Raw genomic sequence first — 23,077 nt, forward strand, 5'->3', positions numbered from 1 at the left:
ATATAATGCACGTTATTAAAAACTCTGTACTGGATAAAAGTACAAAGATACGAATTACACAAGAGGAAAAAGAAAACATTGCGCAAAACAAGTGGGTATTAACATTGCATGCATTATTAACATTCGCATTAATGTGGGTTAACTGCAGACAGATTTATGGAGGAATTTGATTAGATGAAGGAACAGAGATGCTTTTCAAAATTCCGCAACACTTACCCAAAGGCCCAAAACATGCATATGTATGTGTACGCAAGACTTTGCACATATATATGAGAATTTGTCAGAACACAATTCATTATGTGCTTAAGTGAGTATCAGCATTAACACTCCATTCCAACAGTTTTCTTTCATCGTCACGGAGGAGCAACGGTTTAGTTAATACAACAGCCCGCATTCTACTGTTGACACGTTTATAGCTTCTACTTGCATAACAACACATCTGGTTTAATAGCGCAGACATTTGAAGGTAATGCTTAAGCTCCCCAGTGTACTTTTTACACCACATAAGTATGCACAATTGTATGTCTGCTTAAGGACTGATCTGCGTGAAATACATTTCTGGCCATCCAGGCTGTCATCGTTCAGGCTATTCGCACTCATTTAGTTGTGCAGCTTTCTTTATTTATAACATTATATGCAGAAAGTAAATGAACAAAGATGTTTTGGACAAAAAAAATTAATAAATAAAATAACAGGCTTATGAAAAACAAATGCCTCTGAAATGCCCAAGAAATTGTGGGTTGACATGTTATAACATGCTCTGACTGTGGCAGCATGTTATAACACAATTATAATATATATTGCATTCTGAATGCAATTTCTTCAGATGAATATCTAATTGGAAAGAATTGATGACTTTAGATTAGCTGGCATGATTCTGTAGGGGAGTGCATCTGCATAAAATCTAATAAACGATTATAAACACAATACAGAAAAATACAATAGAAATAAATGGGGTTTTCTGAGTCTAACAGTATTCCGGTACAGTAATTAAATAATAAAAATGTAATATTATTATTTTTTTATTATTTTAATAAAAATAATAAAAATGTTATTAAAGTTACAAACAGTGCAATTTTTGAATGCTTTTAAAAACTTCATACAGTCACAGGCCTCAAAAACACATGTTAATGATCCATTATAATACAAACTTAACATATTCTGCAATGTGACTATTGCGAATGATCACATTGCGATATCGATGCTGAAACGATATATTGTGCAGCCCTAGTGTAGATTAAAGCAAGCACAAGCAAATACTCAACAGTGGCAGAAATGTGGTAGTTTTGTTGTTACTCGAGTGTTTTCCAATGCTTCTTCAGTGTAGATTTACTACACAGTGGAGACGCATCTGGTACACATGGCAAATTCTAAATCAGCACCAAGCCACTGACAGCACGCAGTCATTTGCCTACAGGTACTTTTTACTAATGAAGTGACAGTGCCAAATACTGGCCTGGCATACATAATACAACATTTTGGTCATTTCAAGAATGAGTAAATGCAGATTGTTTTGAAAATGTTGTTACACAGACTTAAAAAAAAAAAAATATATATATATATATAACGTATTTGTTTTTGGCTACTTTGTTGTGTAAACGAAATTCGAACATTAGTCTACACGACAGCACCATTTTCAGTTCCCTGAAACAAACTTTAGGGATAATGGGCTGCAGAGCGGAAAAATCTCAAATCTTCGCCAATGCCTGGTAACGCTGTATCAATTAGGCAACCAGCATAGATCAATTAAGAGATTTCAGATATTTTTAGATCCACCAGTGTCCTATTTATGTCTATACCCAGAGCTCTGAAAAAGACTTCATCCGCATGCTTACTACATTCTTGATGATTTTGTGTATCCTGTGGCTCTATGTTTGTTTACCCTACCACATGTAGGTGTGGCATATGCATCACACGTTTTAATCCAGTTTTCCGGTTTCCATTTGAAACGATACGTGTATGGATGCAAAACCTTTACAATCCACCAAAGAAAACAAACTGTTGCCTAAATATCCTCTTTCATGTTCTGCAGAAGAAAGTCACACAGGTTTGAATGACATGGCATTCTCTTTTTTGGGTGAACAATCCCTTAAAGCCATGTCACTAAACTAATAAAAAAAAAAATCAAGGCTGAGTCACAATGCAGGTATGCATGCTTTGAAATTTCCCTTGTGAAACAAAATTCCAGACTGGCAAGGCTTCAAAGATTCAACGGTTATTACATACAACCAAACACCCCCAAGCAGTTAAAGACAACTGGTGGAAAGATTTAAGATTAATGCAAACAAATAACATGGCGTGATCCAGAAGAATTAGCTACGCAAATGTTTATGGCAAGTGTGGTTTCTCTTCATGAAGAAATTACGGAACTGCTATTGTCTAGAATTTCACTTTAACGGGATTATGACTCCTTCTGTGATGGCAGAGATGTTTAATTGGTTTTCTAAGAAGGCTGGTGAAAAGGCACAGGTGCATGCCAGCGTTTAACCTTTCGCTCTGATGAACAGCAACCTCGGACAAAAGACAGAGCGTGGGAGAAATGCCCAAGTTCTGGTGGTTAAATACAAGAGGAATTTGAGGTCTTGCACACCTAACAAAAATAAGGCTGCACAATATATTGTTTCAGCATTGACACTGAAATGTGCGCATCTTCAGTAGTCACATTGCAGGATGTTCAATGTCAAGTGGATTATTGTTGACCGGGCACCACATTTCAGAATGCATGCCATTTGTTGAGTCCAAGCATCTATAAAAGTGCAAACTTTTATCATTTGCATGTCTTAAAGGCCTGTAACTTAAGTATTTCAGTTTAAATCATTAAGCAACAAGCAATTTTGTAGGTTAGTTGTATTTAATCATTTATACAAAGACTTTAAAGTGTTATTTTACATTTAATGACTCAATTTCTGTACCTTTAAACTGTTAGACTCTCCAGAAAATCATAAAGCAGTTTTTATTTCAACACTGGCTCACTGTAAATACACACTTCAGCCTCAAAAATGTAATTCAACATGCACTGGACTGCAGTTTCTAGGTTAAATGAATGCTACGGGGCAGTAAAACCCCAACCACTTTTGGTCCTTTTCACACTAATGATATTTACAAGGGCATATTGTCAACAAACAATGGATTATTTTCATGCAGTTGTTTGGACAACACCAAACAAATAACTCAAAACAAATTAACCTTGTCTCTGATTTGTAAATTGTAAATGAATGCATTTTACCTAACTTTTTTGTTGGGGTCAGTTTGCTCGGTAGCTCACCTTGTATGGTGTACTTGTAATACAACTCAGGTTTGAATCTGCTGAAGCACAGTTTCCTGAAAGAAATCTAATTTAATGTAAAATCCAAGTTAAAATATGTGGTCGCAGTGCACTTTCCTCTTACATTTGCTTCTGAAAACACTATTGGTTTAGATTAGGTCACTGGTTTGCTAATCTAGGTGATCTGTACCAAAGTCCCTTTAAGGCAAGTCATTTCACTCGGCGCCCATATTTGAAATGCCTCTTGGGCAATATGCTTGGGCATTCTGTCTGAATGAGGAAACATCGAATTCTCCAAAACTGTTTGCAAAGCTTATGATTACATTACATATTTGGAATCACCAATACAATTAAACAAGAACTGTCTCATGAGATTAGTTTCTAAACTTGCACATCAAACAAAATCTGCATTTTTTCAGGTTGCCCGAGCCAATGCGCATGTGCACTCGAAAGAAACTAGATCACGACACCAACCTCATTTATGTCCGTTCTACACATTATCATTCTCTGGATAATGACTGTCTGATCGCACTGCTCTTCTGAAGTAATCCACAACTTGGTCTTGATGGTGAATCTTCTCCAGAAATGACAGAAAAATCTCCCCCGGAAAAACGTCAGTCTATAGTGATCGATTCGCCATATTGACCGTAACACTTTTCCCCATTCAAAAATATATGAGTGACATGTCTTGTGTATTCTGTAGTCTTTGTCTTTACGACAAGCCCCGCCTTCACATGGACAAGAAGGATGTATATCGAAAACAAAACATACCTTAACTAACACGTTTCAGGTGCGCAAAAATATAGACAGCACACTCTATTGGACATGTCATCTAAAACTTACAACAAAATATACCCAGAGCAACATATTTTAAGTTTCTCAAATTTGTAGGCTGAAGCACATTTTTCCAATGAGCCTGGGCTGGTGTATTTTATTTGCATCTTTGTTGTAATGTATTTATCTATGCTTGGAATTGGCTCGTTTTCTAAAATAATGAATTCTTACCACTTATCTGGTGAAATTGTATTCATTTCACAAGATATCACAAAATAACAAATAGTGAAGTATATAAAAGATAAGACATGGCATTTTTACGTGACAATAATGTGCTAAATGAAAGTTGACGAAGAGGGAACTAAGCAAATCTATTTTGGTAACATCGTAAAGTAGATTTCCTCTGAAAATGACACCAAAAACCAACCAGCATGGCAAAAATAGAGGCAATTGGCTGTAACAGTAATGGAAAACCATTGCTTCCACCAGCTTGTCTCCGTGTGACCTTTGACTCCTATTTGGCATGTGGCTAACTTGAGCTCCTTTACCCTGTTACAGCTGTCTGATTGTGCTTCACACTCACTGATATACACTCATCTGCACTAGTCAAGATCACAGCGTTACGTCCTATGACTTGTTACCTCCTTCCACAACTAACAAAACATCTTGATTTGGTACAAAGGCTGTGTTTTAAATAATAAATCAAGATCTTAAAGATGATGCCACTTGAAAACAGTCATGCCAATATTTCAACACCACATACCAAGCCAAAGGTATTGCACAAAACCCCGGAGGGAGACGTCAGAGCGTGGGAGAAGAAAAGCCAAGACCCTTACACACCATGGAGGACTCATGCTGTTCCTGTTAACTAAAAGGGGGAAGTAGATCTCATTTCCATGAAGATATGCCTCATCAAGAAAACAGAAATGTTACCCTAGGTTATACAATGTCTTTCAAAAGGATGTTAGACTCAGCAAGAGCTGGTGTAACCCAAGGCTCGATTCATAAAGCAATGAATCAAAAAGATCAGAGGTTATTTGTTCTCTTGTGGCTGTTAAGACATGTCGCTTTAGGAGGGGCTTTAACGTAACAGCTAATGTACAGTGATAAAAAGCATGTTGAACTATGCAAACTAATTCCGGCTATACAGTGGATGAATTACGAGAAGTAAAACACTCTTGATTTATCTTCAGGGTTAAAATTAACACACACCAAGTGCCTAATGCAAATAAAAATTACTAGGCAATTTATTTATTCAATTAATATACATATAGATTATGAAGTTACTCATGGAACATAATCCGATTTAGGGGTGTGCAATATTGACAGAAATCATAATGATTCAAAAATGACTGATTTACTTGGGTTCTCTTGATTTAGTGATATTATGTAATTCCTAACACATACATAATACATTTAAAAAAAAAATTCAATACTTGCATAAGTTAAATATTAAATACTTTTTGCTAATTTATTGATATCCAATACTACATACAGTTAGAATGGACATCATTAAAACAAATCCTTTATTAAAAATCTAACATTGCAATTTCTTTTATTCTGCGATATATATTGCAATAGGAATACAATTTCACTAGATTTGTTGAATAACTATTTGGAAAGAATTTATCATTGTAGATTGATTGGGATGATTCTGTAAAATAATATTGCAGTCTTTGTTTTAAAACAATTTAATAAAATGAATCGGTATAAATTTTTTTAAGTTACAAATGCTAAATTTATTAGGCCTGAATGCTTTTAAAACCCTCACACTGTCACAAGCCTAAAAAAAACTCAGAAATGATCAATTATAACCCGGACTCAACATTCCGTATAGTCGCGATGTGTCTATTGTGAATGATCACATATATTGTGCAGCCCTAATGTACTGCCTGCATTAAAGTGATAGTTCACCCAAATCTGAAAATTATGTCATCAATTATTTTTAATAAGTTTTTTAAGACTTTACGAGATTTTTAAGTCTTTATTTTGAAAAATAAATCACTTGAGGGTGAGTATATTTTCCTTTTTGGGTGAACTACCCCTTTATTGCTTGAATAAAATAAATAGGTCACTGATAGGAAAGTTAATTGTCTTTACAAAAGTAAATTTTCATATATAAAATTGATATATATTTATTAAAAGATCATTTAAGCAACATTTATGGTAAAAGTTCTTCTAAACCTGTGTAGCGGTCTCATCTCAAACCAGAGACTGAGGAAAATATTACCATGTTGGTTCATATATCGTATGCTGCTAAGGTACAATACAAGCAATCTTCAGTAATCAAACTGATGATATGCAGTTTGCTTTGGAAAATCTATGAATCATTCCATTCATGCAGCTTTTTTTTGGATGCAATCTGTGCTTTTTGCAATCAAGAGTTTACAAAATTGCAACAAAGTTGCTTCACACACATGAAGAAACAGCCTGAGCTGTTCTCTTTAAATTGTTTTATCACCATCACTGCACAAATGTGCTCAAATCAACAGACTTGAACAGTTCAAAGCTTTGCATAATAATGTCTGCCTCTTCTTTGTGAGTAAAGGAGGCCTCTTCCTTCTCAGCAGTATCCAAAGGGTCAACATCTGCCTTTTTCAGGCTTAAATAAAGACATCAGCTTTTAGCCAAAGGGCTGCCAGAAATGTCCTGCTTGTTGCTGACACACTGGAACATGAACCGACCTTGGCTTTATATGAAACCAGTTATCACAAGCCCTGTTTCTATCATGTATTGACATTTGTTTTCAGTGATCCGATCACAAGTGGTCAGCCATGACCTCTTTTGTTTGGATTTCACAAAGACCCATCCAAGACCTAGATTTCATCACACTATACATCACATTCAGATGAGCATTCAGGGTGATGGTGTCTGTGTGACCCACACGTTTTGTTGAATGAACAAACCAACGTTACGATTTTGATCATAGCCTGTGTTATTGTATGCAACACAGCAAAATATGAATACCTTGTTTTGATGTGTTCTCACAACACATCATATTTCGATCCCTTGTTCAGTCAATAAACAGAAGTCCACAAACGGGTATTTCCAAAACCACATTTTTTCTACAAAATTTGGCCATTCATTCACACAAAAATGCAGTATCCGGTCACTAAAATCAAAACTTTCTAAAAACTCTGGTATCAAAAAACAGGGTTTTTGCCTCATGATGTCAGTATGTGTGTTGTTTTGTGCATGTCCTTTCTAATTGGCCAACACAGCTTTATGGTTTGGTAATCTGTATGAAACGAACATGAGGTACAGTTCTTTCAGTCAAACGCACATCACTTAACAGCAACTCAATCCAAGTTGTGAATTACTTCTGAAGACCAGCGCAATCTGACGGTCATTATTCAGAGGATGATAATGTGTAACACGGCCACAAATGAGGGTGGTGTCGTGGTCTAATTTTTTTCAAATGCGCATGTGCATTAGCTTGGGCAACCTGAAAGAAATGCTGATTTTGTTTGATTTTAGAAACAAAACGTATGAGACAATACTTGTTTAATTTTATCGGTGATTTCAAATGCGTAAAGTAATCGGAAGCTTGGAAAACAGTTTTGGAAAATTTGATGTTTCCCCATTTAGACAAAATGCCCAAGCATACTGCCCAAGAGGCATTTCAAAGATGGCCGCTGAGTGAAATGGCTTGCTTTAAAGGGTCTTTGAGAGTAGTCTTTTGTGGCTGTCTGAACTAATTGACTATATGACTGTGTACAATACAGAAGCAACCCGAACAAAAGATTTTTCCATGGCTTCAACTTGAGACCATGTTTATAACTGTATTTAAGGTTGTCAACTTGATCAAATTGACAAAAGTGAATCTTAAAGCAAGGTGTAAACATTTTTTGGCGTTCACACCAATTTTAAAGCCACTGCAATTGGATATTTATAATTCACCAGTCAGGTGATTTCTTAGTTTCTTTACCATAAAGCCTACACACCGGGTGTGGTCTGTCATTCATATTGACAACATGAATGTTTTAAAAAATCCATTGTGCCATAATGCTTCCTGAGAAAGGCTGTTCAAGTCTGTGCAGCGTGTGGTTAAAGTCACATCCACCTTCCATCGTGACTCAGACTCAGCGGGACATTTTGAAACAGGTTGGACAGGCCACGTTTAATTGGGCAGGTTCATACACCTGGATGGCATCCAAACATGTAGCATGCTAAAAATCCAGGACATAAAAGACAGACAAGTTCCCACAAGTGACAAACGACACATTCAAAAGTGAAACAACTTCAAGATGCCACTCAACTCGTATACCAGAGCCAACACAACACCTTTTGTCTTAAGAAACAATAAATGATTAGCTTAAAGTGCAATCTAACACAATAAAGCTATAGCTCAAAAGTTACAGGCTGATAACATTTCAAAGTAAAGAGGAGGGCTGGCATGTGTCCAAGCAGGTCACAGATATCCCAATAGGGAGATGAGCATAAAAGCAGACCGCACTGCTCCTCAGTTGGCAGAGGATACGAGTTGAGATGAATTCATCTTCACTGCTGCATACGCTGCCGATGGGCAGATCCAGAACGCTGAGAAATACAATACAACTACAAAGACAACAGGACCGTTTAAGAGAAGAGCTTGAGTTGGAGATTGAAATAATCATATTCACATCTCTCCTCCACCAAACAGTCAATGCAGGATTTTGATTTGTTTCTATAATTCCTGCAGCACCGGAAATTGTTGAAGGTCGCCAAATTGTAAAGGAATCTCATATAGCCCACACATTTTCCATACAGACTGGAAAAACGGTACGTCTGTTATTCAGATATTCCTGTTTCTTTATAATATGAAAATGCTGTTTAAAAATACGTAAAATAAAATAAATAAAACCACCACTGACATTCTTTCCACAAGATATGCATGATATTCCCATCTCATCTGATTTCCATTGAAATTGTAACTGAACAGCAACAAAACAACATGCTCTTATGTAACTTGTGGAAGTAAATGGTTTTTTTTATGTAAAATGTGACTTCTAAAAACTTTTTTAAAGTGATAGTTCACCCAAATTTCAACCTTAATGGATATAAACCTGTTATGAGTTTCTTTATTTGATGAACAAAAAAGATATAGGAAAGCTAGGAAAATAGGAAAAACTAATACCATGAAAGTCAAGGGTTACAGGATTCCTGCTTTCTTCAAATTTTTTTCTTTTGTGAACAGAAGAATGAAGCTCAAAGGGTGAAAATTGAGTAAATGATGACAATTTCCATTTTTGGGTGAACGATTCCTTTAAATAAGATAATAATAATAATAATAATAAATAATAACTTTTGCCAGATCCGGTCTAAAATATGCCACGGTTGGCATTTTATCTATGTAAATTCCATGACTGCAGAAACTCAGATGTTCTGATATTAAGAAATCAGCATTGATTCCGACCTAAGATAGCTTGACTTGTGCTTTCAAACTTGAATCAATGCCTATGTAAAAGGATAATAAAAGACAAATACTACAGCTTGGAAATCAAATCCAGAGGGTATGCGTTGTGCCTGATTAGGCAAATGCCAGAATCAGACTTCATTGAGTAATATTTCTAATGCGGGAATATTTGTCTTCCTCCGTCCCCCTTAAAGTCTTTGCAGTGTAGCGTGTAGTAAATCCAGGAAGGCAGCTGGAAGTCGTCGTTAATTCAACTTTCCATGAATCCCTGAGATACAGGGGAAACTCAAGATGAGAAACACATGTGAGAAGAATGGAGACAGGCCTGCCAGTTAAACTGATAAAACGAGGAGAGGAAAAGTTCAAGCTTGATCCAAACCCCCACGCTGACCACGTCTGTGCAGGATCAGGGGGCTAGAGAGGGCAGAAGGGCTGCTGACGTGACTGAACTGAGGCGGATGAGGGCAATGACAGTGCCACTGCTAATCCTTATGGTATGATCACCAGTGAAAGAATCTGACCTCAGGTCAGAAGTTCAGCACTTATGTGGATGATTTATCACCGGGACGCTGATTTTAATGGCACGAGGAAGGAAAATTAGGCACTTCTCAAATTGCACGTTTAATTGTTAGTAGTTTAGGTTTTATCTAGCAGATCTGGTTGATGACAGAGAAGTATTAGACCTAGAGATGATGGCAAAGTGATTCAAGAGGCAGGGTTTTGAGTAGGAGGCTTGGTTGCACTGTGATCTGTTTTGCATTACTGTGCAAGTAGTCTAAATCTAGCTGAGGGATGGGCAGTATTTATGATACAAGTATTTCAAATACAAAATAGTATTAATATGGTTGATGAAATTGGCTTCATATTTTGTAGAAAAATACTTTAGTGTCTTGTATTTTAGTAATTTAAAATACTGTAAAATACTTTGCAAGAAGTCTACATGATGACATAATAAAAATGCAGCCTCTGATTGGTGCTTTATCAATTAGTGCCTAGGCTTGAGATCAGTACAGAAAATGTATTAATATTGAAGTAGTACGTCAATAAATTGAGTATAAATGGAAATTATGCAACAACAAAAACACCTAAAGATGGTGTACTGGTGTTGCTATGGGGATGGAAACACAAAAAAGAGATATAGTACTATGTTCCAACTCATTGTCTGCATTACTTGTTTTTTCCAGTCATTAAAGAGATCATTTTCAAGACAGGACTTTTTTTATGAAATTTGTACAAAATTTATACTAAAAATATGCCACCTGACCCAGCCTGGACACAAACCAGCGACCTTCTTGCTCAAAGAGAAACAAAGGTTTCTAAATACCTACTCATGTGTTTTTGTCTCAAGGTGCGCACAAGCTGACTTAAATTTACTCAGAGAAACGTTGCTGCTGTCAAACATTATTTACTTACCTAAATCAGTTTAATGGTGAAGAGATTGATTGAACATGTCTACTGAAGTTTTGCTAAGAAACTTCATGCTCCCTTGTTAAAGTATTTAGTAGTATTTTTAAAATACAAAATATAATATTTTATTTTGATACATTTGTGGCTGCTATATTTTGATTATTTTGATACACGTAAAATTGAGGTATTTGGTATTTTACTTTAAAATACATTTCAATGTATTTTTGCCCTTCGCTGATCTAGCTGAATAGATGTAACGGTACAAAAAGCTACAAATGTACGCAAAAATCATCCAAATCTGTTGTTTTGAGAAGATATCTTAGTTGCAATGTAGTATGGTTTGGAGTCTGGTGTCAGCCAATTAAATAAACAAATATAAATCTAAATGAATACCTATTTACTGGAAATGTTGTTAACAAAGTTACATATGTCACTAAAATGATTCGTCATTTTAGGGGTTTTTAGAGATGCCTCAAATTAACTGCAATTTGCTTTTAGTGCCAGAAGACTAAATAAATAAAATGTAAAGCCAAGCATTAAGTTTGGAATGCACCAAGTAAATTTAGAAAAGCTAAATAAAACACCATGAACTTTGAGTAAAGCTCTTAAACGCCCTGTGGTTGATAAACTTTAAAAAATGTATATATATATATATATATATATATATATATATATATATATATATATATATATATATATATATATATATATATAAACTGTATTTTATAATATAGTGAAATATAGTGAAACTCCAAAAGCCGCAACTTGCAATTTCACATCTTCACAATTTAAATAGTATTTTAAGATATAGCCTACATGTATTCTATATGAATGTTTCTTTATGCATATTTTCTTATCTGTTATTCCATCTGAAAGTGAATGAAGGCTTGTTAATCAGAAGGTAAGAGTAATTTTTCATCTGTAGAAAGTTTCATGAAGAAATGCTACTGTAAGAAAGGAATTCATATTCAGGCTTATCCACAAACAAATGACCCTCAATGAATGGGGGAAAACACTCCTGAAAAGTCATGCAATAAACCGAATTCCAACACATTTCCACACATCATGTGACAACAACAACCACAGACTTTTCTCCCGGTAAGTTTTCAACTTACCTGCTTGAAATCGGCCACAAAAGTGATCAGAGTCCCGTCCCCCTGTTTAAACTCCACAGTGATGGAGTCCTTCTCGCTGTCCGCCTCCAAAAGTTCATCCGTGATCTGTCCATCGGCCAAGCGGACCCTCACCTTCAGCTCAGACGCAGACCCGCGAGCTACCGACAACACCGTGAGCAGAAAAACCACAAGAGATAACCGAACTGAACCCGGCCAAATCCACCTCGCAAACATTCCAGATGATCCTAAAACCCAAAGCGCGAGCTCAAAAGCACAATCCACGGGAATAACAGTCGACTCATTCCACGACCCTCAAAACATCACAGCGGCTCCACTTTCACAACTTCACCCATATTTTGTGGAAGCTGGATACACCAACGAATTCATAAAGTCTTTTAAAGCCGGTCTAGAGCCTCTTCACGTCTGGTAAATAAACATTGGGGAAAGTGGAGTACGGAGCGTCACGCACGGAGTAATCTGCTGTTTTCACTCGTCTCGCGCCTCTCATTGAGGGAACTTTGATTCGGGAGCTCACGCTGACTCGTGTTCATGCCTCTACTGACGAGCGCCTTCATTCAGCTCTTCACGCTGACTTCTGTCTTAGTTTCTGTTTTTCTGCTCTTGAGTTTTCTCTCTCTCTCTCTCCTAGTAATGCGGATTCGTCACTTCCTTCATTATCCAAAGTGCAGCAGCCAGCAGTCCAACGGCCTCCCAAAGTTTTGCAGGCAGCGCTCGGAAACTCTTAAAGGCGTAGCACCCTCTCAAATAATGAATGTAGTGTAGACCCTGACCGACAGTACTCATGTAGACAGCTCCACATATACTTTACTAGCAGTAGCTGCAAAGTTTATACATTTGGTGATTGATGTAGTATAGATTATATATATATATATATATATATATATATATATATATATATATATATATATATATATATATATATATATATATATATATATATGCTTATTGAACAGGATACTAAATTAGAAACAAATAATTGTTCCTTCCCCCATAAACAAAATAAAATTATAATGATCTACACAAAACATAGCCAAGTAATTTTTTAAAGAAAACAATATATTGAATATTTATTAGTGTGGGGCAAAGATTAATTGCGATTAGCTAGCTTATTATAACTTTTGACGTATTATGTGTGTATTATATACAGTATATTTTTTATGCCCTAAATAGATTGCAATTAGTACAAAATGCAGCTGCGAGACTTCTGACAGGGACTCGCAAGTATGAGCCAGCCATGAGCACATATCCCCAGTTCTGTTAGGTCACGGATTGATTTTTTTAAAATCCTTAAATGATCTGGCACCACCTTACTTATCAGACCTCCTACATGTATATAATCCTGGTAGGACACTAAGGTCTGCTGATCAGTTTATTTTTTCTGTACCAAGGTCCCGGTGTAAGCGAAGTGGGGATCGGGCTTTTGCTGTTATCGCACCAAAACTCTGGAACGGGCTTCCGCTCCACATCAGACATGCTCCAACTCTATCTGTTTTTAAAAAGCAATTGAAACTCCATCTTTGTTCTTTAGCATTTGAGCCTTTTTAATGTTGAGGGGTTTGCCTTATGTTTTAATTGCTATTTATGAGATGTATGTTTTTATTTTAATTTAGTATTGATTGTGTTTGGGCACTTTGGGCAACGTTGTGTTGTGAAAAATGTGCTATATAAACCAACTAACTAACTAACTAACTAACTAACTAACTAACTAACTAACTAACTAACTAACTAACATAGAACCAAAACTATTTTTACAAAGATATATCAATTTATATATAATTTGTATAATACACATACACTACAGGTCAAAATTTGGTGTCAGTTTTTTTAAATAAAATTATTCTGTTCATCAAGTCGGCATTTATTAAATGTAAAATAAATGTGTTAAATTGTTAAATATTTATTAACAATTTAAACAACTGCTTTCTTATTGTATGTTGTTTTAAATGAATTTATTACTCCAGTCATTATTGCTTTTATTACTATTACCATTAATAATAATAATAATAATAATAATAACATTAGAGTGATTACTGAAGGATCCTGTGACTTCGAAGACTGGAGTAATGAAGTTGAAAATTCATTTTTAAAATCACTGGAATAAACTATTAAATAAAATTAAAATTATTTTATAGTGCAATAACATTTCACAATTTTACAATTTGTACTGTATTATTGATTAAATAAATGCAGCGGAGCAGGAGAAGCTTATTTTAAAACATTTAAAAATCCTACTGACCCCAAACTTTTGAACTGTAGTGTATATATCTTATTTCTAAATGTAAATAGACAAACAAACTTTTATTTTGGATGCTATTAATCATAATTAATATTGCACAACACTAATATATACGTGAAATTGTATGAGATGATTTTACATAATAGTTATATTATAAGACTAAATGTGTGTATATTAGGAAAACACCAATTAATTATTATCTCACCGTATTAGGTTGCAAATGAAATCAGATACTCTATGTGATTTATTTCAATTTCCAAATGTCAGTTGTTTTACATTTCTCAATCAAAAAAAACTTTTGTCAAACAGAAATATTTATCTAAAGTTAAAGATTTACATTTCATTAACCTTAAAACATAGTTGCATTTCATGTTTTGCCATCTGTGAAAAGTAAATCTCTGCCTTCTTTGCTTTGGCCACATCAGTCATACTAGCATTAATAAACCTGAACAAGCAACATTTTAACACCCTAATAACAATCATAGGAGCAGTATCAAATATATGGGGGAAAATCTTTGCCATTTGTAATTAATACAGTCCTATTTTTTGGTTGTATGAATGTGGGTGTTGTATTTAAAAGGAAGATGAATTCAAATTTGCAGAAGCAGAAATCCAGAAGTCCACATTTTCTTGCATTCTGACTTACTAGTACATTTAATTAGGATCTGAATCTGAGCTCTAACCCTTCTAGAATAATGATTTCCATTCATTATACGTGGCATATTTCACAGTGGGTTGCACTGAGCAGAAATCCTCCAGCTGTGGCCCATCAGAGCTCTTATTCCCAGGTGATGTGTGTCTTGCTGGGTGGCCTGAGAGTAGCTCCTCAGGGAGCACATCAGCACTGGGGAACATGCACTGAAGAGCTTCACTGGAGGAGAAAGCAAACAGACAGCTTGTGGTCTCGAGCAAACACTGTCAGCTGGGTCAGGACACTGGTCAATACAGGTGACAGATTAGAGTGAAGTCCAGGTAAACATGTCCTTTTGTGACTGGCTGAACTAAAGCATTTAGAGGTTTAGAGAAGGGTCGTACTACAGTTTGACCAGCTGTGACTTCTTTTTTCTTTTGTATGTTTGCATCATTTTACTATGATACACATTGGCTCTGCACTCTATAAATTCTGGGTAATTTGTCCCAAATTTTGGTCAAATGTGGATAAAGCCCAACTGTTGGGTTAAAGTCGAGTTTATAAAGGATTAGTTGACTCAAAAATGCAAAAAAAAAATTTCATTATTTTCTCATAATTTACTCATCCTCCACTTGTTCTAGACCAATTTCCACTGAAGAATGCTGAGGAAAAAAAACAGCAATGGACTTCCATAGTATTTTTTGTTCCCACTATGAATGCCAATGGCTATTTTTACAGGTTCCTAGCCAGCCTGGTGAAAGGGGTGCTTCTTTTATTCTCAATAAGTGGACCTTTTTGCGATTATAGGCCTCATTTAGGCTACTGTTTAATTATGAGACTTAAATACTGAATTCTAGTGACATTTTAAGCACTATTTTAGCTGAATATATTGTCGGATCGTCATCGTAACCCAAAAAGTACATTTGAAAATTCATGCATAACAACAATAGCCAAAATAGTAATCAAATTAAATTTAATATGGGCCGCTTTTGTTGCCTCACAGCTTATTGCTCATTTTTTCTTTCAAGAATAAGGTCCAGGATTTAGAAAGAAAAAAGTTACTTGTAAAACATTTTCTCTACTTAAAAACAATACCGTAGCGAAAGATGTCTTCACTTATGTCATATTGTATGCTTTCTTGCACAGCTGGATGTTGAACTCATGGAAAATAATTGTGTGTACTGGCCAAAACTAATTAGCTGAAGTCACCACAGCCAACAGAGGATTTCACTTAGTCTTAAAACATTTTTCAATTGGTTATTTTCACTATTTATGATGGCATAGCAGTCAAAATAGGACAATTTAAGTGTGAGGATTTTTTTGTTTTTGGGTTACCTATCCCTTTAAAGTAACTAAATTAGCCTCGGACCAGATATTGTCGTCTGGTCTAGAGGCACCAACAGATGGTGCTTATAGAACTAACAACACCCTGAGAGGAAAGGATGGAGAAGGCCCATGAACGCAAGCTGAAGAAATATCAAGGTCTTATACTTGAAAGCCAGGAGAATAGATGCAGGGCCTGGAATTTACCAGCAGAGGTTGGTTGTAAGGGGTTTGTGAGGCAGTCACTATGGAGAACCCTTGGGCTGCTAAGAATTGAAGGAATGGCAAACGGCTGGTAAACAAGGTCACCGAAAAGGCAGAAGCAACATCTCGCTGGATTTGACTACAAAGGGAGGTTTGGTGCAAGAGCCAACCTGTTGGAAGACACATCACAATATTAAGTGGTGGTCAGCAGGATTAGATCCAGGACACCGGATCTGCTGTTGAGCCCTCCCGAGGTGTCATGGACTTAAATCGGTGAAACACCAAGGAAAGGTGACATCTGATAACTGGCTGTAACCACCAACCCTCATATAGAATGTCTCCATAACTGGTGCTGAAGATAGAAAGGAGGGGAAAATTATGCCACTGGCCCACAGTTGGTGCATGGCAAATTACTTAAAGGTGGGCCAGGTGCGATGGTCCCATCGTAATTTGCATAATTAAAACATTTACACAGCGCTTGGGTTTGTTCATATTTTACTCAAGTTAGTCTCGAAATAACCCATCCTTTTTTAAATTATAACACAAAATGTATTTAGTTTCTGGCACAACTTGTTTTCACACTGTGGAAATATTGCTGCCTAAAATCAAATCAGATGAACTTTTCAAGTCATCTCAATTCACATCAGTCAGACTGACTAAAAATATTAAGTTAAACTTTTTTTATAATTAAGAATATCTGGTTGAAAATTGATTTACTCATTAAAATTAAAGTAACATAAAAAAACAACCTTTATTATTATTATTATTATGGCTTTTTATTATATAATTTTTACAGTGCTTGTTAGATTTGGTCAAGTTAAACTCTTGTGTGATTGCTTTGTGCTTTGGTTTATCTGAATAAGTATGAATGCTGCCATCTGAACCTTGGTGTGAACCAAACAAGCCTGCTGATTAAGACTTGATAGAGTTGGTATGCTTTCAAGTGAACTCTTGAGCAGTTTGAAAGAAACATGGATAAAACATGAACCAAATATATTGAAATAAGCCAAAAACAAGGCATAATGAACTAAAATTAGAGCATCAACTTGTAGCAAGTTTATATAAGTATGTGTGATGGATGGAATTCCTGTTCTTCCCAAGTTTGCACATACAAAAAGAAGCAAAAAATACTGTTTTGAATATTTAACACGAAATACAAGTCATAAAAGCTTTATATTCAGATTTAAATTTATAATTAGTAAATGTCTTTGTTTTGGTTCAGACCTAATAAACCAAGATAAAGTGTGAACACAACTCTAACTTTGCTTCATGCTTTACAACTGTTTACATTTTCTGGAAAGGAAACCATGCCTCTTTCCAGGTTTAGTAGTACAAAGTGTCCTGTATAGTGTATATATTTATGTCAATCATTAACAAGACACTCACTTTAGTTATTGGACAAATGCACACTCCACTGCACTGCCCACACTGGAGCAGATGTTTGTTTCTAGTCTTTTAAACTTTTTTTTATTGTTCACTGAATTCATTGACATATGATATGCAAATGCAACACATAAAAATGTCTTGTTCAACCTTTATTGTAGAACTAAATTTGAGTTTTCATTATTATGACACATCACATAAAAAGTGACCATTGTAATGTGCTCACACATATCGTATGATGTGGCTGTAAACAAGTTGCTGATACGAAGGCTGATTCATATCTTTTGATGTATTGTAGTATTTTATCTGAAATGTTGACTTGGCAAAAAGAAAACTGTATCTTTTAAACATCACTGATTTGTGTAGAGGAATCACGGTCAAGATTTTAGTTGTGCAACGTACCCATTGTAAATTATTTGACAATTATTTGAATCTCAATTATTTGAGATATAAAATTTTGACTATTTTTAATTACTTTTGAAACTGTTCTTTCATCATTCATGCTTGACTTGTGTGGTCAATATGTGTTTAGGGTTTAATTAACAAATGTAAATCTGGTGCACAATTTGCATCCAGTTTAGTAAATTTCTGTAGTGTTTTTACCGACGTGTCATTTTTACGACAGCTATGATGGAGAGCAGAATGTAAACAATGCTACTGAACCAAGCGAAACTTGCATATTTTGCTGATTACTGCTGCTGAAAATGAATTATTATTGTCATGTTTTGGCCTGTACTAATCGGTCAGACCTCAAAAAAAACAACAAAAAAAACATTTAGAGCACTAAAGACTGCCATAAGATATATAATACCAAGAAATAGAGCTTATTAAAATCAGCTATCAAAATACTTCACATTTTCCTGCTTACTAAATCTTTCTCTATGATAACAGCTTCTGCACATTCTTCTGTGGTTTGCACAGCATAAATAAGCAGAACAACATATTTAGTAATAGATGATTGTGCAATCAAATGCTGGTCTTAATTTCTGAATACCTCCAAAATGGCTGCACATAGGGGTAACTGACCAAATCTTTATCTAAGTGAAAACTCTCTTTTGAGATGTCAGAATTTTGCCATACAAATGTTAACTGTGACTGCACACCCAAATTTAGTTTGGTGTATATGCAATTCATGCATTTATTATTAGCAGTAGGAAGTTACAATTAATTTATAGAACAGGCAATGTAAGTCCTTACCCAAAAGTACATGTGTTGTATTTTATTTGTAACTTAACATAGATATATACACTAGATATCGCATATGGACCCTGAGCGTGCGTCAATACTGCCGCCACATTTGTACAGTGCTCCCAGCACAAATGTCATTTAACTGCACTAGTCAAGACTAAAGCCAATATGAAGTTGCTGGACTTAAGTGCTGTGTACAGGTGTAATGAGCAAACAAAGAATAAAAGGCATAATATTTCATAGGTAAGACTTCGTTGTTTTACGTTTTTATATGTTACGAACTTTTGTGCTAAACAAGTAACGTTATTGATGATAATAAAGTCACTTACTGCATTCACCATAAGGCAAAGTAGCACCAACTTGCACTAAATTCTAGGCTTATTCTAGTTTTGTTGAATAAAATAAGCAAACAATGCAAAAGAAATATGACAACAAGATCATGTGGTGCCAAAAACTTGTATTATTGTCAGCTAAGTGAACGAGTTGTTCATAATGGAGATTCATTCACAAACGAATCGCTCCCTTCGTTAGAATGAGAAGTGAAAGCAGGAGAGGGGAGTGTGTTATAGGATATGGATTAGATTAAATTTAACAGGGAGGGAAATAATACATTTCCATGCACACAAACACACACTCTTTGTTTGATTTAAAACAATATTTGCATACTGACCACTGGGAAAACCCCCAATCATAGAAATATATATAAATATGTGTATATATCTCTGGCTCTGGATGGCCACAGTCCTCCACTGCACCTTGGTCCTGCTTTCATTTCAAAGGAGCGCTCTCCTGTACTAAAATGGTGGCTCTATTGACGTATTCCTTACAATAGACAACAACAGCGTAGGTGAAGTCTTTGTAAATATCTATGGTAACTTAATAAACGTTAGCTAGTAATGTGCTAAGCACAGACAAGATTTCAACATGCTAGCATGTTTAACCATAACCCTATAAAATTGTTTATAACATAATTACATTGTTAGAAAACAGCCAAAAACATTATAATTCAAGCTATTAATGCTCTAACATGTTAAAACGTGCAAAAAACATGTTAAACATGCCTGAAATCACAGGCAAATCGGTGCTCGTTCCCATAAGTAAAAATTACATAGTATATGAACTATCAAAACACACAATCTGAGAGAATCGCAGATGAGTCGCCGACACCCGTGAGATATTTGGCATGAAAAATATCTGGAGCTGTCAGCGGTTCAAATCATGCCGAGTGAATTGTGTTCTGATTGAAAATAACAGCCAATGAGAGAGCAGCATCCACTAGTATGGGTATCGGCAGGCCAGCGGGAGGTTGGGGAAGAAGTTAAAAGGGCTTCTTTTCTTGTTTATTTGGACCCAAGAAATGGAGGAAAAACTAATGAAAATTTGGCAGGAGCACCCATGTCTGTGTGACATGTCATCTGAGCAATACCGCAACATTACGAAGTTTAAGAGAAATAGCAAATTCCCTTTAAAAGCCAGGTGAGCAAAATAGGTACATTTTCTACACCACTGTTTCTTTGTCATTATGTATTTAATAACAAAAGATATGCTACGTGACCTCATGTTGTTTTCATTTCACTTCTGGCATGTCTTTGGTAGTGAGACGTAGTTTGAGGACAAAGTTGTCGGCGATTCTTATATTGTAAAGTCATGCAGTGTGAACCCCCTGCCGCCGATCCATCTTGCAACGTAAACACAGCAGCGACTGAACACTACCGCAAATAGTCATGCAGTGTGAAAACATCTATGACATGACTACTTTGAAAATCGAGCAGTCTGACCTCGGCATGTTTGTCATCAATGTGTCTTTTACAGTTTGCATGATTAAAAAAAAATCATCATTAATTGACTTTAAAAAATTAAGATGAATAGATCACTTTAAAAAATGTTTGCATATTCTGATAACATAAAAACTTTATATTATATCATATCTATATTTACAGAGTAGTTTATTCTAAAAATATCTAAAACCTTAAAATGACGAACGTTTTAAACAGTCTTCAAAAAATCTTTAAAACTTGCACCTCAGTATTTTGTAACTTACTATTTTAAACATTCACAAATAACAGACCGAAAGTTTGTCAACAAAATTTACAATCTAAATACTGATGTCGATCGCTGATTTCTACATTCTAGTTTTATTTTAAGTTATTTCGTATTTCATAGAGATAATGTTTACTTAAATAGTCTCACTTCCTCCAAACCTATTCACCTTATTCTCCGCGTACGAGTGGGTGCAGCCATTTGAATCATTTTGGCTCGAGACTTCCGGTCTCATTCACTTTCATTCATTTGTAAACGTGCAAACTGATATTTTCTAATTATATTATTCTACTTTGTCTGTATTGTCATGCAAACACTTGTTTATGGAGTAAGTAGTTTGACCGTTTTCTGCCATTTATTATTCCTAGTCATTTCTCCCATAGGCAACTGAATCGGAAGTTCTAAAACAATCGCAAAAACGCACGCACTTCCGCATTGAAGAATAAGGTCAATAGCTTCACTTCACTACACTACTTATAAATTGTCAGTAGCTTTCGTCTTGCAAAACTTCAGTTTCATAGTAGTTCCTTGACACTCTCCCAAATTATACCACAGTGTTGCGTGCCAGTCGTTTAGTGTGTTTGATCGTGAGTGTGTGGTTTGTTGTCTCAATACGCCGAGCAATGACAGAAATACGATCAGTAGGACATGCACCGACGAGTCTAGCCACCGCTTTGTTCATTTGTAATCGTCATCTATGCCACCTTATAGGATCATCATTCCCTACTGTGCTTTCGTCTGTAATAAAGGCCTGTGTAAAGACGCAGATCCTATAATGAGGTGACAAACAACTAAGCCTTTACAAAAAGACCTATTGTATGTTTTCACCCAGACTGTCTCCTAGTGAATGCATGGAGTCTAATGAGACTGTGTGCAGGTGTATTCATTCACACTCAATTCCTCTAAACACTCACCTTGAGGTGTTGTAATGACATAATGGCTCAGCAAACAATATAAAAATAAACCATTCTGCTACCTGTTTCCTCTTCTTTCAAAGCAGCAACAAAGAAGTGTCTGTCTTTCTTAAAAGTTGTCCTGGTGAGTTTTCTCTTCCTGACAAGTATGTTTGTGTTGTTTTTGGGTTAAACTGGAGATTTGTAATGCAGAATACCTCTGCTGAAAGAATGTGTTAAAATGACCTCTCACACTGGGGATTTACACCACAAAGGAGATTTTGCACCGGTTCAGGAAGTTTTAAGGTTAACAAGAGCCTTAACGAGAGCAAATAGTGTCAAAAGCTTTAATCAAACGACTATATAAGGCTTAGCAGTAAGGATTCCTTCATGGTCTATAGCTACACTCTTAAAAAAAAAGGTTTTGATTGGCAGCAATAGGTTTCATGAAAACTGTTACATGGAACTTTAGGAAAAGAAGTCCTTTAGATTACAAAAAATATTTATCCATTTAAAATATTGGTTCTTTTAAGAGATGCTAATAGGCTATATGCACAGCTAGTATTTATCAGCTTCCGGTGAAAGGTTTATCGGACTATTTTCAATTTAATAAAGTTCCTTTTACAGCATCGATGTTGAAATGTAATTAAAATACATTTGGTTAAATTGACTTAAGCATTCATTTAGTTGTTCAAGCGTAAAATAAGATGAAAGACCGTGAAAATTTTATAGCGCCGTCAGTACCAGCAGGCTAGCGAAGAAACTCCATTGAATATACTGGGGTAAAATACACTGTCATATTTTAAAGGCATGTTGGAAGGAATGGAATTTAATGGAGTGCTTCTTGTCCAGTCTGAGACCCACTTTATAATATATATCTATCAGGCAGTGATGATCCTTGATTCTTAAAGAAATCAGATCCTATTTTGTAATGCAAGACAGGTCACTTGGGCTGGCTGGCTGAAAATTAAAAGTCTGTGTGCATATAGCCCATTGAAAGGATCTTTGGGAAATCAAAAATGGTTCTTCTGCACTGTAAAAAGCAAATTACTTGGAAAAAGTAAGTAAACCCATTACCTTAAAAGCAACAAGTTGCCTGTTACTTAAAAAAGTAAGTAAACCCATTGTAACTTGTAACTGCTGACGTAACTTAGGGTGCACTCACACTAGGCTATCCGAACTGTGCCTGGGAATGTTTCCCG

At 35.6% G+C, this 23,077-nt stretch overlaps 1 protein-coding gene across 1 annotated transcript in view; it reads right to left on the reverse strand.

Moving 5' to 3' along the window:
* Positions 1 to 12,640, reverse strand: part of oafa (OAF homolog a (Drosophila)) — a 32,402-nt gene extending 19,762 nt beyond the window's left edge. Inside the window, exon 1 of the mRNA XM_056473928.1 lies at positions 11,957 to 12,640. Coding sequence (XP_056329903.1) covers positions 11,957 to 12,190 — 234 coding nt within the window. The 5' untranslated portion in view covers positions 12,191 to 12,640. The remainder of the gene's footprint in view (positions 1 to 11,956) is intronic.
* Between the last annotated feature and the right edge of the window lie 10,437 nt (positions 12,641 to 23,077).

Source organism: Danio aesculapii, chromosome 15 (assembly GCF_903798145.1).
Source record: "Danio aesculapii chromosome 15, fDanAes4.1, whole genome shotgun sequence".
Taxonomy (NCBI): Eukaryota; Metazoa; Chordata; class Actinopteri; order Cypriniformes; family Danionidae; genus Danio; species Danio aesculapii.